The sequence below is a fragment of the Heptranchias perlo genome, chromosome 3 (assembly GCF_035084215.1).
Source record: "Heptranchias perlo isolate sHepPer1 chromosome 3, sHepPer1.hap1, whole genome shotgun sequence".
NCBI lineage: Eukaryota > Metazoa > Chordata > Chondrichthyes > Hexanchiformes > Hexanchidae > Heptranchias > Heptranchias perlo.
Window position 1 is genome coordinate 3,400,782 of NC_090327.1, and position 14,724 is coordinate 3,415,505.

The 14,724-nt window shown below is 40.2% G+C and overlaps 1 protein-coding gene across 2 annotated transcripts in view; it reads left to right on the forward strand.

Moving 5' to 3' along the window:
* The window catches only part of ttc39c (tetratricopeptide repeat domain 39C), a 96,774-nt gene that overhangs the window by 79,814 nt on the left and 2,236 nt on the right, over positions 1-14,724 (forward strand). The window contains exons 9-13 of one of the 2 annotated variants that reach the window (XM_067977707.1): positions 774-883; positions 3,486-3,609; positions 7,907-8,004; positions 8,749-8,853; positions 9,467-9,505. In XM_067977707.1, coding sequence (XP_067833808.1) covers positions 774-883; positions 3,486-3,609; positions 7,907-8,004; positions 8,749-8,853; positions 9,467-9,505 — 476 coding nt within the window. Of the gene's footprint in view, positions 1-773; positions 884-3,485; positions 3,610-7,906; positions 8,005-8,748; positions 8,854-9,466; positions 9,506-14,724 lie in introns of those variants that run through there. The other variant, XM_067977709.1, reaches the window with a different exon arrangement.

Consider the following 14,724-nt stretch of genomic DNA (forward strand, 5'->3'; position numbering starts at 1 on the left):
ACTATGCAAAAGCCAGTACATCACAAATCGCGGTCACCTGACATCAAAGATGTTTCAAGGGAATGTTTCTCTTTCCCACACTACCCCCTCCCGCCCTGCGGATTCCCAAGGATGTGATCCAAGCATCCTTCCAAGGTCTGTGGAGGACGTCCCCTTTCTCTCTTCTTCCCTCCCCCCAAAAATATGAAGATCGTCCAACCAGGTAGGTTATTTTCTTACGTGAAGCTGTAGTCAGTTACACTGATGAGCACTGTCTTTGTGAATAGAAGTTAGCAATTTATTATGATGTTTATTAGTTGACACCCTGCCATGTAGGAATAACTCAAAAATTTATTAAATTGGGTTGTTTGGAAAACTCAGTTAATTAGGCGAGGTGATGTGTTGAATCTTTTAAAACTTGAGAGATGAGACTTTCCAATCGGTTGTGCCTGGATTTGAACTCAGGACCCAGGGTGAAAAGTAAAATATGCCATCTAATTCGAAGCATATGTTTAAAAATTAAATACATTTCTCAATAGAATCTCGCCAATTGTGCCAGAGGAGCCTGATGCTGTAGATCATCACTGAGTGAGAAGCAGCATTAACACCTTCATAAACCTAATTTAATGTACAGTAAACATTAATAAAAGTTATTTAGGGTATGTTTTTATAACTTATGACTGCCGTTAAACTTTCACTTTTGCTTTATTTGCTGCGTTGTGTAATAAATTTCTGAGCTGATAAAGTTACAGAAGTCTTGTTTTATATATATATATGTTTTATTTTTAATAAAGCATGCCAGGGAGCAACAGGTGAGATTGACAACTCACAAGAAGTGTTTATAGAAGTCCAGAAGCTTTTCAGAAGGAAGAATAATCAAATTGAGCAATTTTCCTTCCGAAAGGTAGGTTGACAATCCACTTTTTTTTTTAAGTTGGCAAATTGTTAGAGATGAATAAATGTAAGATCCTTTTTTCTTCTAAAGGGCAATAGGTCATTTAAACCAATGTTTAATGCTTCCGTAAAATGCTCTTAAATGAAAATGTGAAATTAATATGGAAGTCGTACAATGGACGTGGCATTAGAAAGTGTGACACCAGTGATACCATCTTGCAAGGGATATTTTCAAGTCACTGGTGTATCACATGGACAGATATTGCACAGACTCTGTTGACTCCTGTGTTTAAATTTTGATAAGAGGCAAGGGGTGGGGGCGGAAACACCAACAATAAAAAGCTTAGACAAATCCAGCCAATCTTATTTTTTTTTAAAAACTCCAAAAGCAATGGAAACTAATTGGGGAAGGAATTGCAATTTAATTTTTTTTTATATGTCTACTTCACAAGGCAGCACTGGGGCCGTGGTTTAAGTCTCATCCAAAAGATGGCACCTCTGACAACGCAGCACTTCCTCAGTACTGCACTGAACTGTTCACCCTAGGTTATATGCCCTAATCTGTAGTGGGGGCGTAAATCTTACAACCTCCTGACTCAGCTGAGAGTGCTACTAACTGAGCCAAGCTGACCTGATTTGGTAATAGCGAGTTTGATTTCTAGTTTGAAATTCCGGTTGTTGCAAAATTGAGATGCACACATTACTTTGGATTTGCCTTTTAAATATTTTAAAATAATTTGCAACTATCAATTTTCAGTTTAACTTTTGCGACTTGTATTTTTTAAACTTTCCCCTTGTATATACAGTTGAAGTAAAAGAATCTAACTGGGCCAAAGTTGCAGTAAAATTGTATTATAAATTGTTTCAAAATTGTCCTGTAAATTATGATCTTAGAAAATACATGCTTTTAATTTACAGCATCCCCCCACACACAAGGAGTAACCTTGGTACCTGCTGTGTAATGCTGGCATTTTCGTTCAGATCTTCAGATTGGTAGCTTTTTTTAACTTGCATTGTCAGAGTTGAATTGTGTACAGATTTAAGAACTTCTTAGGCATTTATTAACTGCAACATTAAACAGTAGACTCTTCCTTGAATTTTTTTTTGTTGCAGCTACTGGTTCATGTTCATCCTGAGCAGTAACGTTTATGTGGTATTACTGTTAACAATGTCAAATGAGCAGCCCTGAACCTATGATTCCACCCTGACGAGCTTAGAATCATACAGGAGGCCGTTCGGTCCTTAGTGCCTGTGCCGGCTCTTTGAAAGAGCTATCTGATTAGTCACACTCCCCCTGCTCTTTCACCATGGCCCTGCAAATTTTTCCTTTTCAAGCATGTATCCAGTTCTCTTTTGAAAGTTACTGTTGAATCTGCTTCTGCCTCACTTTCAGGCAGTGCATTCCAGATCATCACTCACTGCTTTAAAAAAAAAACCCCACCAGCGAACAAATGTTATCTGTTTTTAATATAACGGGTCATTGACTGTCTTCCTTCTCTCTCTCTTTTTTTGGGGGGTTTGTATATTCGGTGGCCTTTTAGGTGACACCTTTCTGTCTGCTCACTGTGATTGCCTTGGCAACGGGCAGTAATCACCAGGCATTGTTCTGTGATTTTCAAATGCGAAGGATTCGAAAATTTCATTTCCACACCGTTCACCTGACGAAGGAGGAAGCCTCCGAAAGCTTGTGGAATTTAAAATAAATTTGTTGGACTATAACTTGGTGTTGTAAAATTGTTTACAATTTAAAAAAAAAAGTCTCCTCATCTTGCCTCTGGTTCTTTTGCCAATTATCTTAAATCTGTCCTCTGGCTACTGACCCCCACCCCACTCCCGCCGCCAGTGGAATCAGTACTCCTCCTATACTCTATCAAAACCCCTGATAATTTTGAACACATTTATTTACAAATTTATGGATTTATTTTGAATATTACAGCATCAACCCTTTGTCTCATGGCAGCTATTTCTTTGGGCAAACAAGATGGCACCACAGGGTAGAATTGCTATTGAATACAGTCTCATGATAATTTGAGGCCTTTTTTTTTTGCTTAAAAAAAAAAGTTTAATTGTAAATAGCAAAGTGAGAATTTAGTGTTTAAAAAAATTCAATTAACAGATGATTTGAATTAAGTGACTTTGAATTAAAAGTATACTATAAATCCATGCATGCTCCCAGAATTACATTTTTGAGGGAGCATGGAAGCTGCATTCATGCCAGCAAAACAAATGATAAATTTCCTATCCTCCACAATCACAGCCATAGTTCGGCTCTCACTTTTCAAAAAAAAAACCCTCTCTATTAAAATTTATTCCTTTTAACCTTGTTGGCTGTTTATGGATCACAACAAATATGAAAATGATTTTTAGCCACATACAAAGCTGCCTGTGTGCAGAAGTACAGATGCCTGAAGTTATTCTAGCATCTAATTAAAAAGAAAAATAATTATTCATACAATGTGTTCTTTGTTCTAATATACACTTCAGATGTTTTTCCACGATGCAATATTTTTCTTTACATAAAAGAACGCCATCTGTTTGCGGATGACTTGTGAATATGGAGAAACAAGATTAATTTTTTTTCCCATGTGATGGTTATGTTAACTTCTGTGCAGGCTGAAAGGTTTCAGAAGGAGAAACCCACCAAAGATTTATGTGTGCTGGCTGCCATTGAAGTGCTGTACTTGTGGAAAGCTCTTGCCAATTGTTCCCCTTCGAACCTACAACGAATGAATCAAGGTACCCTGCTACTTCCACACGATTTCATTTTGTGTATTGCATAGAATTACATAGAATTTACAGCACCGAAACAGGCCATTCGACCCAACTAGTCTATGTCGACGTTTATGCTTCACACAAGCCTCTTTCCACCCCTCTTTATCTAACCCTATCAGCATATCTTTCTATTCCCTTTTCCCTCATGTGTTTAGAACGTGAAACTCACTGCCTCAATTACTCCTTGTGGCAGTGAGTTTCACGTTCTAACCACTCTTTGGGTAAAGAAGTTTCTCCTGAATTCCCTATTGGATTTATTAGTGACTATCTTATATTTATGGTCCCTAGTTTTGGACTCCCTCACAAATGGAAACATCTCCTCCACCCTATCAAACCCTTCATAATTTTAAAGACCTCTACTAGGTCACCCATGCAGCCTTCTCTTTTGTAGAGAAAAGAGCCCCAGCCTGTTCAGCCTTTTCTGATAATATAACACTTCAGTTCTGGTATCATCCTTGTAAATCTTTTTTGCAACTTTTCCAGTACCTCTACATCTTTTTTATAATCTGAAGACCAGAACTTGCATATTGATTCTGTAGTGAATAATACTGGGAACAAACGTCTAAGTTTTTGGCTCAAAACGTAAAAACGGAATCTAAACTTTGAATTTTTCTCAGTTTATTTTGCTCTTAAAAGCCTAACCTCTGCATCAGAAATCAATATTGTTGGATCCAAAGCTGAAACTTCCCAAGTGTAACTCAGTGGCACATGTAAGATGCTTCATAAGTAGCTGCTTCCTGAATACGAGCCAAGTATTTTGCATTATCCAAAGTCTTATACAAAACTGCTTTTGACTTGTGGTTAGTGAATGGTTCCTCCCATCGTTGCAAGTGAATTGAGATTTTTCACGATAAAATAAACTCAGTAGTGCAAAGTTACCAGTATAGCAGGTCCATCCGAGGATATTAACATTTTATCACCGGGGAAAAATAGTTTTTTATACAACGCAAAAGAACCAGAGGCCGCAGTTCACATAGATATTGAGCCAGATTTTGCTGCAGCAGGACATCTCACCAGGTCTGCCGTTAGTTAGACTTGCCCCTGCACCCTTCAGCTCAAAAACAGTGCGAGCTGATAACGGGGCAGCGAGGGAAACAGGGCATCTGGGACCTGAGTGAACGGGGCAAGAAACTGAGTATCTCCTGAAACAATCAGAGTGAAGGATTGGGCTAAAAAACAGTGCAAGGACTGAGAAGGAGGGTGAATTAAAGGGGATGAATTCAATGTAAAATCAGGTACAGAAAGAAAAATAAAGAGAGGGAAAGAAAGATTGGATTAAGAGAGAGGAAAAAAAGACAAAGGAAAGGTAAGAAATAAATAGTAAAAATGTAAAATTTGACATTTTTTAAAAACTCCTAAAACAGTTCACAACCTGAAGGAATGAGACTTGACACTTATAATAGTTAATTCTCGGTGCCAGAGAGGTTGATTGGCAGCCATTAACGCTAATCATGTCGTTAAAAGGATACTTACACTTGTAATTCCTAGCCCTAAATATCTGGCGAGGTTAGTTCGTATCATGACATTCAATGCATGTCAATGGTGAGCAGACAGCGAGATGCCATTTTCGTGAAGCTAACAGCGGAGTGGCGCAACTCGGACAGCAACTTTTGGATATCCGCATTTAACCGCGCATCTGCCCCTCGCCTGAAGTTGCTGCACCATTTACACACAAATAACGCGAGTGCCATTAGCCTCATCATTATTTTGACAGCAAAGTCTGGCCCAGTGGTGTAAAAATCTGTATGGAGGATGACTAAATAGACCACTGCTCCTTTGCTAATCCCCAGTGACTCATTGTTGGATTACTTCTTAACCCAAAAAGGGGACAATAAAAATCTAGTTGTCATTGGAATTATGAGCCTTCCTAACACATTACGTGGAACATCATAATCAATTTTCAAAATTTTGTTTGATAGCATTGTGAACACTGATTCTGTCACATAGCCAAGTGACTACCCCTCATTTGCGAGCCAAATTAGGCAATTGAAGCATGTAATGAGTCTCCTCGTCTGTGTGTGTGTGTGTTGGAGTCTGTCTACTTTAGATTGGTGCTACGGAGGTCAGACAAAAGTTTTATTGTATATCGTGTCAAATTGAGATTGAGTAAACTTTATTTGCAAGTAGGGCTGATGTGTGCAAAGACATCAGGGAATGTTAACATTGCTGGTGTTGGACTCAGTAGGTGAGACAGATAAGACTAGAAGATGGATGGAACTTTTTCATCCAGCAGGTAAATAGTTATCGAATAAGTGTTCAGATAAGGTTATTCGCAGGCTTTGAGAAAAATTAGAATATATTTCTGGAGAGAGAATGGTTTGGTGAGAAAACAGGTAGTTGATCTGTTCCTAAAAAAAAAATGATTAAATAACAAAATTAGATTGAATGTAATACTTTTTCATGATGCATTAGGGCATTTTTTGAGTGTGTAGTAATTGTTTTATATGTGTGCAGTGAAACCCCTACAATTTACCTCTGTTTGCCACAGTAACGTTTCTTGGAGGAATGCATTATTTGACAGGATTTGACAGTTGCATGGTTTTGCAAAGTTGTGTTTGAAACTCAACAGTTAATAACAGTTTCACTTCACAGAATTTATTTGGAATAGGGTGATGCCTGAGACTTGCTATTTGTGTTTGGAATATGTTCATTTATAGGATAATAGCCCTCTGTTTAAAACAATGTTTCAGTTGTCGTATCCTGATTCCTTTACACAGAAACTCATTTATGCTTGTTACAAATTCGGGCGTGCATTAGTTATTCTTTTGGTGCTGGTTGCTCCCATAATTAGCCTGAGCTTCTTTGCGTTTAATGTTGTGCATGTATTGGCTGATATTTAACTGAACAATAGGGTAACCCCTGTGATCTGAACTGGATACTTGTATCTTTTATACATACTCCCACATGTGCCTCTCCAATTTTTAAGAGTGGACTGAGCCATACAGAGCGACAGTTATGATTGGACTCACTTTGCTCAATCAGTACAACCTGTCTTTGCATAATAATACAAAATAATGAACACGCTTCCCTACATCCCTGGACCTATTTGCATGACTTAAAACAAAATTCAGAATTATCCTCCTGCATTCCAACCTCTTGAGTCTGGCAAAATTTTGATCTTGCAGCTTCCGCTTCAGAAACTTAACTCTCAGCAAATGTTTCTGTATGTCTCTGATCTCCGTGATCACAAGGCCTATGACAGACCCCCACCCCAGCCAATGCTGAGTGCCCAGCACCAACGATGCCCCATCACAATGGGTATGAGGTGCTTATTGATTACTGAGACAGGCTAATGCATTTCTCTTTGAGGAAACAACTTAAATACTGAAACCGTTAGCATTTAACTGCCTTTCACCTTGGTAATTTTTTTTTTCCAATTTATGTGAATAGACTTTGCTCTGTATTTAAATGCACCTCTCTGCCAAGTCCTTTCTGTGGAAAAAATAATCAAAAAATTTCAAATGTGACAATGCTCAACTCCCAGCGCTCACCCTTATAATGGAATGAAGCTATGGGGAAGAGAATATTTTATCTTTAAAGACATTAATTAGCCTGATAGGACATACTGTATGTTCAGTGTCTGCAACTTTGCATTAGTGCATAGAGTCATAGAGTTATACAGCACGGATAGAGGCCCTTTGGCCCATCGTGTCCGCGCCGGCCATCAAGTCCAGTCTAATCTAATCCCATATTCCAGCATTTGGTCCGTAGCCTTGTATGCTATGGCATTTCAAGTGCTCATCCAAATGCTTCTTGAATGTTGTGAGGGTTCCTGCCTCCACAACCCTCTCAGGCAGTGAGTTCCAGACTCCAACCACCCTCTGGGTGAAAAAGTTATTTCTCAAATCCCCTCTAAACCTCCCGCCTTTCACCTTGAATCTATGCCCCCTTGTTATAGAACCCTCAACGAAGGGAAAAAGCTCCTTAGTATCCATCCTATCTATGCCCCTCATAATTTTGTACACCTCAATCATGTCCCCCCTCAGCCTCCTCTGCTCCAAGGAAAACAAACCCAATCTTCCCAGTCTCTCTGTGTTGAAGTTAGATCTCTTATCTTAATACTGTACATACACATTTTTTTTTAAAAAGCTGATGTTTTTAAATTGTACTTTTTCACAAAGTATGCCGCTTCTTATTCAGTTTTCCTATAAAGATTAGTGATTCTAAGTCTGAATGCAATGTGGACAGTGAATCAGATTCTGTAACAGACAATTTAATGTGTCCTCTTTATTCAGCTTGTAATATGTCCTCTCTTATTCAGCTTGTCAGGAAATGCATGAGCCACTAACAATTGGTTTAAAACATCTACTCCTTGGTGCAATACACAAATGTCTAGGAAATTCAGATGCTGCCATTCAGGTGTGTATGGTATAGTTTGTCATTAACAATTCTACTCGTGATGTGTAAGGAAATTGTTGTGCTTTCTGATTATAGTAAACAATTTTGCAACACCAAGTTATAGTCCAACAAATTTATTTTAAATTCCACAAGCTTTCGGAGGCTTCCTCCTTCCTCAGGTGAACGGTGTGGAAATTTCACCTGAGGAAGGAGGAAGCCTCCGAAAGCTTGTGGAATTTAAAATAAATTTGTTGGACTATAACTTGGTGTTGTAAAATTGTTTACAATTGTCAACCCCAGTCCATCACCGGCATCTCCACATCATTTCTGATTATACTAAGAGTTGAATGGGTTTATATTGGGCATCAAAGCATACAGTAAAATAAAGTACAATTTAAAACTTGAGGATAAAAGATATTTACAATTCTGTATTGTATAATACTCTATATTGCTAAACTAGAACAATGGTACATCCAGATTTTTGTCATTGCACAGGCACATTTACAGTTAGCTCATTTACTGCTTTACAGTTTAAGCAAAACCTGTTTACAGACATTCCTCCAGCACTAATTTGCTTGTAAGGAAAAATGCATTTAAAACCAGGAACTTCACAAATCTACGATTATATTGATACTGTTAGGCAGTTATTACTTATTGCAGTATTAGGCGTCTCAGCATTTAAATGCCCCCTCCCCTTATGGGGGCATGGTGTTACCAATATGTCTTAACGCAGTTTTCATTTTGTACCTTGTTTTCTTCACGCAGTTCTTCCAGTTAGCTATAAAAGATGAGCTGAGTCGTCAAAACAATGCATACATACAGCCGTATGCTTGTTATGAGCTGGGATGCCTGTTGTTGGAGAATCCAGAGGTATGGGGGAAGCTGCTTTTGTATATCCAATTTTAGAGTCAAAACTGCATACTACAAAGTAACATCATTAGTAACCTAGCTAAATGTAAGCGTTTGTCCATTTTGCTAATTTTTTTTTAAGAATTGTAGTGTAAAGTAGTAACCATTTTTGCAATCAGTTGTATTTCATGCACCTGAAAGTACTGCTCATACTGTCATTATGCAATGTTTTGAGAACTGCATAAATTTTCTGTGCTAGACTGAGAGAAATAACAACAACTTGAGTTTAACATAGTAAAACTTCAGCAGACAAAATTTGACACTTAATTTTTTTGAATTATTCCAGGATTCTAAATATATTCTATGAATTTATTTTCTTTGTTTATTCCACTGATTTGGTTATTCCTATTCATGATCAGAATTTCCAGAAAACTTTGATATAAAAGAAAAGACACATTTTGGAAGCTGAAATTTGTGCTTCCCCATCTACTCAAAAGCACATGAATTATTGAATGTAAATGATAGTCTTATAAATGTGTTTTGGAATTGTAATTTTGTTGCACCCCAATAGCACTGACATCATTATTTGGGCAAAGGACATATTGTTAATGCGTGTTTTGTTTTTTAATGGCAGACTTTGGATAAAGGCAAAGCTTTGCTCTACCAAGCCAAGGTAAGTTGGAAAGCTTTATAATTATGGTTGTATTTCTATACCACTGATTTTGGTGAAATCCATGTATATAAATAAGCAAGTGCCTGTCCTTGCAAAGTGTATTACTTATTGGTCAAATATCTGTCATGTCAAGCACACCTGAGTCACTCAAGTACAGATGGGTAGGAAAAGCTGCCATTCACCAACTAGATTGCCCAAACTCACTTCACTAATGACCTTTACAGCCTATAGAGAGACTTTCCCCATCAGCCTGGACCAGATTTCAACCAAAGTCCCAGAGGTAAAAATGCAGTATCCCACTGTGCCACCCAGTTCCCCTGAAAATTAGTTTTTAATGATCATTCCCAGTTTCAGCCTAGTTCCCAATGCATGAGCCTATAATACAAAACTACTTATACATAAGAACATAAGAAATAGGAGCAGGAGTAGGCCAATCAGCCCCTCAAGCCTGCTCCTCCATTCAATAAGATCATGGCTGATCTGATCCTAACCTCAAATCTAAATTCATGTCCAATTTCCTGCCCGCTCCCCGTAACCCCTAATTCCCTTTACTTCTAGAAATAGTAGAAATAATTTGCTACTATTTTGGGACAGAGTGGAAGGAACTTCCCTAAATCTAACTAACTCACATTTCATGCTGACACTGGGTGCCAAAAGTGGGAAAATACCTTTTCACAGCACTGACACCCCTCGCCTCAGTAAGCACAAAAAGTTACCATAAAAAGAATTCTCTCTCTCCTTTTTCTACCCCACCTTTTCTGCTTGACTGTCAAACGCACATACTTATTTCTATATTACTCGCCAACCAGCGTGTCAGTCATGTCAGAGGTGCACTGTACTTGTATTTTCTTGAAAACTTTTAAACTTAAAACTCTCAAATTGCTCAGCACATTTTATAAACACTTATCAGGATGTACTGGAAAGAACATTAATTGAGATGACTTTAAATGTAAGGACTCTTACAACACCAGGTTATAGTCCAACAGTTTTATTTGAAAATCACAAGCTTTCGGAGGCTTTCTCCTTCGTCAGGTAATGAAGGAGAAAGCCTCCGAAAGCTTGTGATTTTCAAATAAAACTGTTGGACTATAACCTGGTGTTGTAAGATTCCTTACATTTGTCCACCCCAGTCCATCACAGGCATCTCCACGAGATGACTTTAAGACCTTGGACAGAAGGACCATGCATGCATGTCCAGTATTGTGTGCAGTTTTGGTCTCTTTACCTAAGAAAGGATATACTTGTCATAGAGGGAGTGCAGCAAAGGTTCACTAGACTGATTCGTGGGATGGCAGGACTGTCATATGGAGAGAGATTGGGTCGACTCGGCCTGTATTCACTAGAGTTTAGAAGAATGAAACATAAAATTCTGACAGGGCTAGACAGACTGGATGCAGGGAGGATGTTTCCCCTGGCTGGGGGTCCAGAACAAGGGGTCACAGTCTCAGGATACGGGGTAGGACATTTAGGACTGAGATGAGGAGAAATTTCTTCACTGTGGAATTCTCTACCACAGAAGGCAGTGGAGGCCAAGTCACTGAATATATTTAAGAAGGAACTAGATAGATTTCTAAACACAAAAGGCATCAAGGGGTATGGGGAGAGAACGGGTATATGGTATTGAGATAGAGGAACAGCCATGATCATATTGAATGACGGAGCAGGCTCGAAAGGCCGAATGGCCTATTCCTGCTCCTATTTTCTATGTTCCTATGTTATTTTAGAAGGATGAGTTGGGAGAGACCAGCAGAGTGTGAAGGCAGCTGAGTTTTTTTTTATTCGTTCACGGGATGTGGGCGTCGCTGGCAAGGCTGGCATTTATTGCCCATCCCTAATTGCCCTCGAGAAGGTGGTGGTGAGCCGCCTTCTTGAACCGCTGCAGTCCGTGTGGTGACGGTTCTCCCACAATGCTGTTAGGAAGGGAGTTCCAGGATTTTGACCCAGCGACAATGAAGGAACGGCGATATATTTCCAAGTCGGGATGGTGTGTGACTTGGAGGGGAACATGCAGGTGGTGTTGTTCCCATGCGCCTGCTGCCCTTGTCCTTCTAGGTGGTAGAGGTCACGGGTTTGGGAGGTGCTGTTGAAGAAGCCTTGGCGAGTTGCTGCAGTGCATCCTGTGGATGGTGCACACTGCAGCCACAGTGCGCCGGTGGTGAAGGGAGTGAATGTTTAGGGTGGTGGATGGGGTGCCAATCAAGCGGGCTGCTTTATCTTGGATGGTGTCGAGCTTCTTGAGTGTTGTTGGAGCTGCACTCATCCAGGCAAGTGGAGAGTATTCCATCACACTCCTGACTTGTGCCTTGTAGATGGTGGAAAGGCTTTGGGGAGTCAGGAGGTGAGTCACTCGCCGCAGAATACCCAGCCTCTGACCTGCTCTCGTAGCCACAGTATTTATATGGCTGGTCCAGTTAAGTTTCTGGTCAATGGTGACCCCCAGGATGTTGATGGTGGGGGATTCGGCGATGGTAATGCCGTTGAATGTCAAGGGGAGGTGGTTAGACTCTCTCTTGTTGGAGATGGTCATTGCCTGGCACTTATCTGGCGCGAATGTTACTTGCCACTTATCAGCCCAAGCCTGGATGTTGTCCAGGTCTTGCTGCATGCGGGCTCGGACTGCTTCATTATCTGAGGGGTTGCGAATGGAACTGAACACTGTGCAGTCATCAGCGAACATCCCCATTTCTGACCTTATGATGGAGGGAAGGTCATTGATGAAGCAGCTGAAGATGGTTGGGCCAAGGACACTGCCCTGAGGAACTCCTGCAGCAATGCCCTGGGGCTGAGATGACTGGCCTCCAACAACCACTACCATCTTCCTTTGTGCCAGGTATGACTCCAGCCACTGGAGAGTTTTCCCCCTGATTCCCATTGACTTCAATTTTACTCGGGCTCCTTGGTGCCACACTCGGTCAAATGCTGCCTTGATGTCAAGGGCAGTCACTCTCACCTCACCTCTGGAATTCAGCTCTTTTGTCCATGTTTGGACCAAGGCTGTAATGAGGTCTGGAGCCGAGTGGTCCTGGCGGAACCCAAACTGAGCATCGGTGAGCAGGTTATTGGTGAGTAAGTGCCGCTTGATAGCACTGTCGACGACACCTTCCATCACTTTGCTGATGATTGAGAGTAGACTGATGGGGCGGTAATTGGCCGGATTGGATTTTGCCTGTACTTGAGTTCAGTACTGCAGTGTAGCTGGTTTGAAGTTACTTTTAGTGTGGCAGAACAATTGAAACTAGTGTTGTGTGGAACTTGGCATGATGAGAGCGTTTTGGAAGCCACGGGTGCAAGAAATGTCTCCTGGTATAATTCTTGGCAGTTGAGCACTCGTTTCCCTTCCTCACTATGCTGAGAGGGATCATTTCCCTAGCTGCAGAGTGATCATTTCCGGTAATACGCATTGTAGGAACCCATTCCCCTCCCATATACAGTGTATCCAACTGTTCATCAGGCTCAGGAACTAACTTTCATCTCGAGCAATTCTACCTCAAGGCATTTCTTGGCTCCCATAGTTGTCAGAGATGTTTATGGCGTCCCAATCTCCCGCATCATTCCAAGTTCCACACAACACTGGTGCTGTCATATTAAATCACCTACTGGACATGTTCATAATGGGATTTGAGCTGCATGTGTAAGTTTAATGCCAATTTTTAATTGTATTTTTCAAAAAATGCTGAAGCAATTTTTAGGGTTTTTTTAAAAATGCAAATACGCCACTGAATACTTTTTGAGCGAGAGAATATTGAATGCATACTTTCAATTATGTTTCATCATTTTGCTATGGATTCTACATGGGTGGGGTACAAATACTTTATGTTGAATGTAGATTTTTTAAATATTCAGTATTATAATTGAATATAGTCCTCTCTCTTGGCTGTTGGTAATTCAGAAGAAGACGTTTTAAGAACATAAGAAATAGGAGCAGGAGTAGGCCATATGGCCCCTCGAGCCTGCTCCGCCATTCAGTAAGATCATGGCTGATCTTCGACCTCAACTCCACTTTCCCGCCCGATCCCCATATTAATTCCACTAGAGTCCAAAAATCTATTGATCTCATTCTTGAATATACTTAACGACTGAGCATCCACAGCCCCCTGGGGTAGAGAATTCCAAAGATCCACAACCCTCTGAGTGAAGAAATTTTTCCTCATCTCAGTCCTAAATGGCTGACCCCTTATCCTGAGAGTATGTTCCCTAGTTCTAGACTCTCCAGCCAGCAGAAATATCTTCTCAGCATCTACTCTGTCAAGCCCTCTCAGAATCTTATATGTTTCAATGAGATCACCTCTCATTCTTCTAAACTCCAAGGAGTATAGGCCCATTCTACTCAATCTCTCCTCAAAGAACAACCCTCTCATCCCAGGAATGAATCTAGTGAACCTTTGTTGCACTGCCTCTAAGACAAGCATATCCTTCCTTAGGTAAGGAGACCAAAACTATACACAATACTCCACGTGTGGTCTCACCAAAGTCCTGTACAATTGCAGCAAGACTTCCTTACTCTTGTACTCCAACCTCCTTGCGATAAAGGCCAACATATCATTTGCCTTTCTGGTTGCTTGCTGTACCTGCATGTTAACTTTCTGTGTTCCGTGTACAAGGACACCCAAATCTCTCTCAACACAAACATTTAATAGTTTCTCACCATTTAAAAAATACTCTGTTTTTCTATTCTTCCTACCAAAGTGAATAACCTCACATTTCCCCACATTATACTCCATCTGCCACCTTCTTGCTCACTCACTTAACCTGTCGATATCCCTTTGCAGACTCTTCGTGTCCTCTTCACAGCTTACTTTCCACCTAGTTTTGTATCGTCAGCAAACTTGGATACATTATACTCGGTCCCTTCATTTAAGTTATTAATATAGATTGTAAATAGCTGAGGCCCAAGCACCGATCCTTGCAGCACCCCACTAGTTACAGCCTCCCAACCTGAAAATGTCCCGTTTATCCCTACTCTCTGTTTTCTGTCCGTTAACCAATCCTCTATCCATGCTAATATATTACCCCCAATCCCATGAGCCCTTATCTTGTGTAATAACCTCTTGTGTGGCACCTTATTGAATGCCTTTTGAAAATCCAAATATACTACATCCACTGGTTCCCCTTTATCTACCCTGCTAGTTACAATCCTCAAAAAAAACTCTAATAGATTTGTCAAACACTATTTCCATTTCATAAAACCGTGCCAGTTAATTTTCATTTTCTTCCTCCGC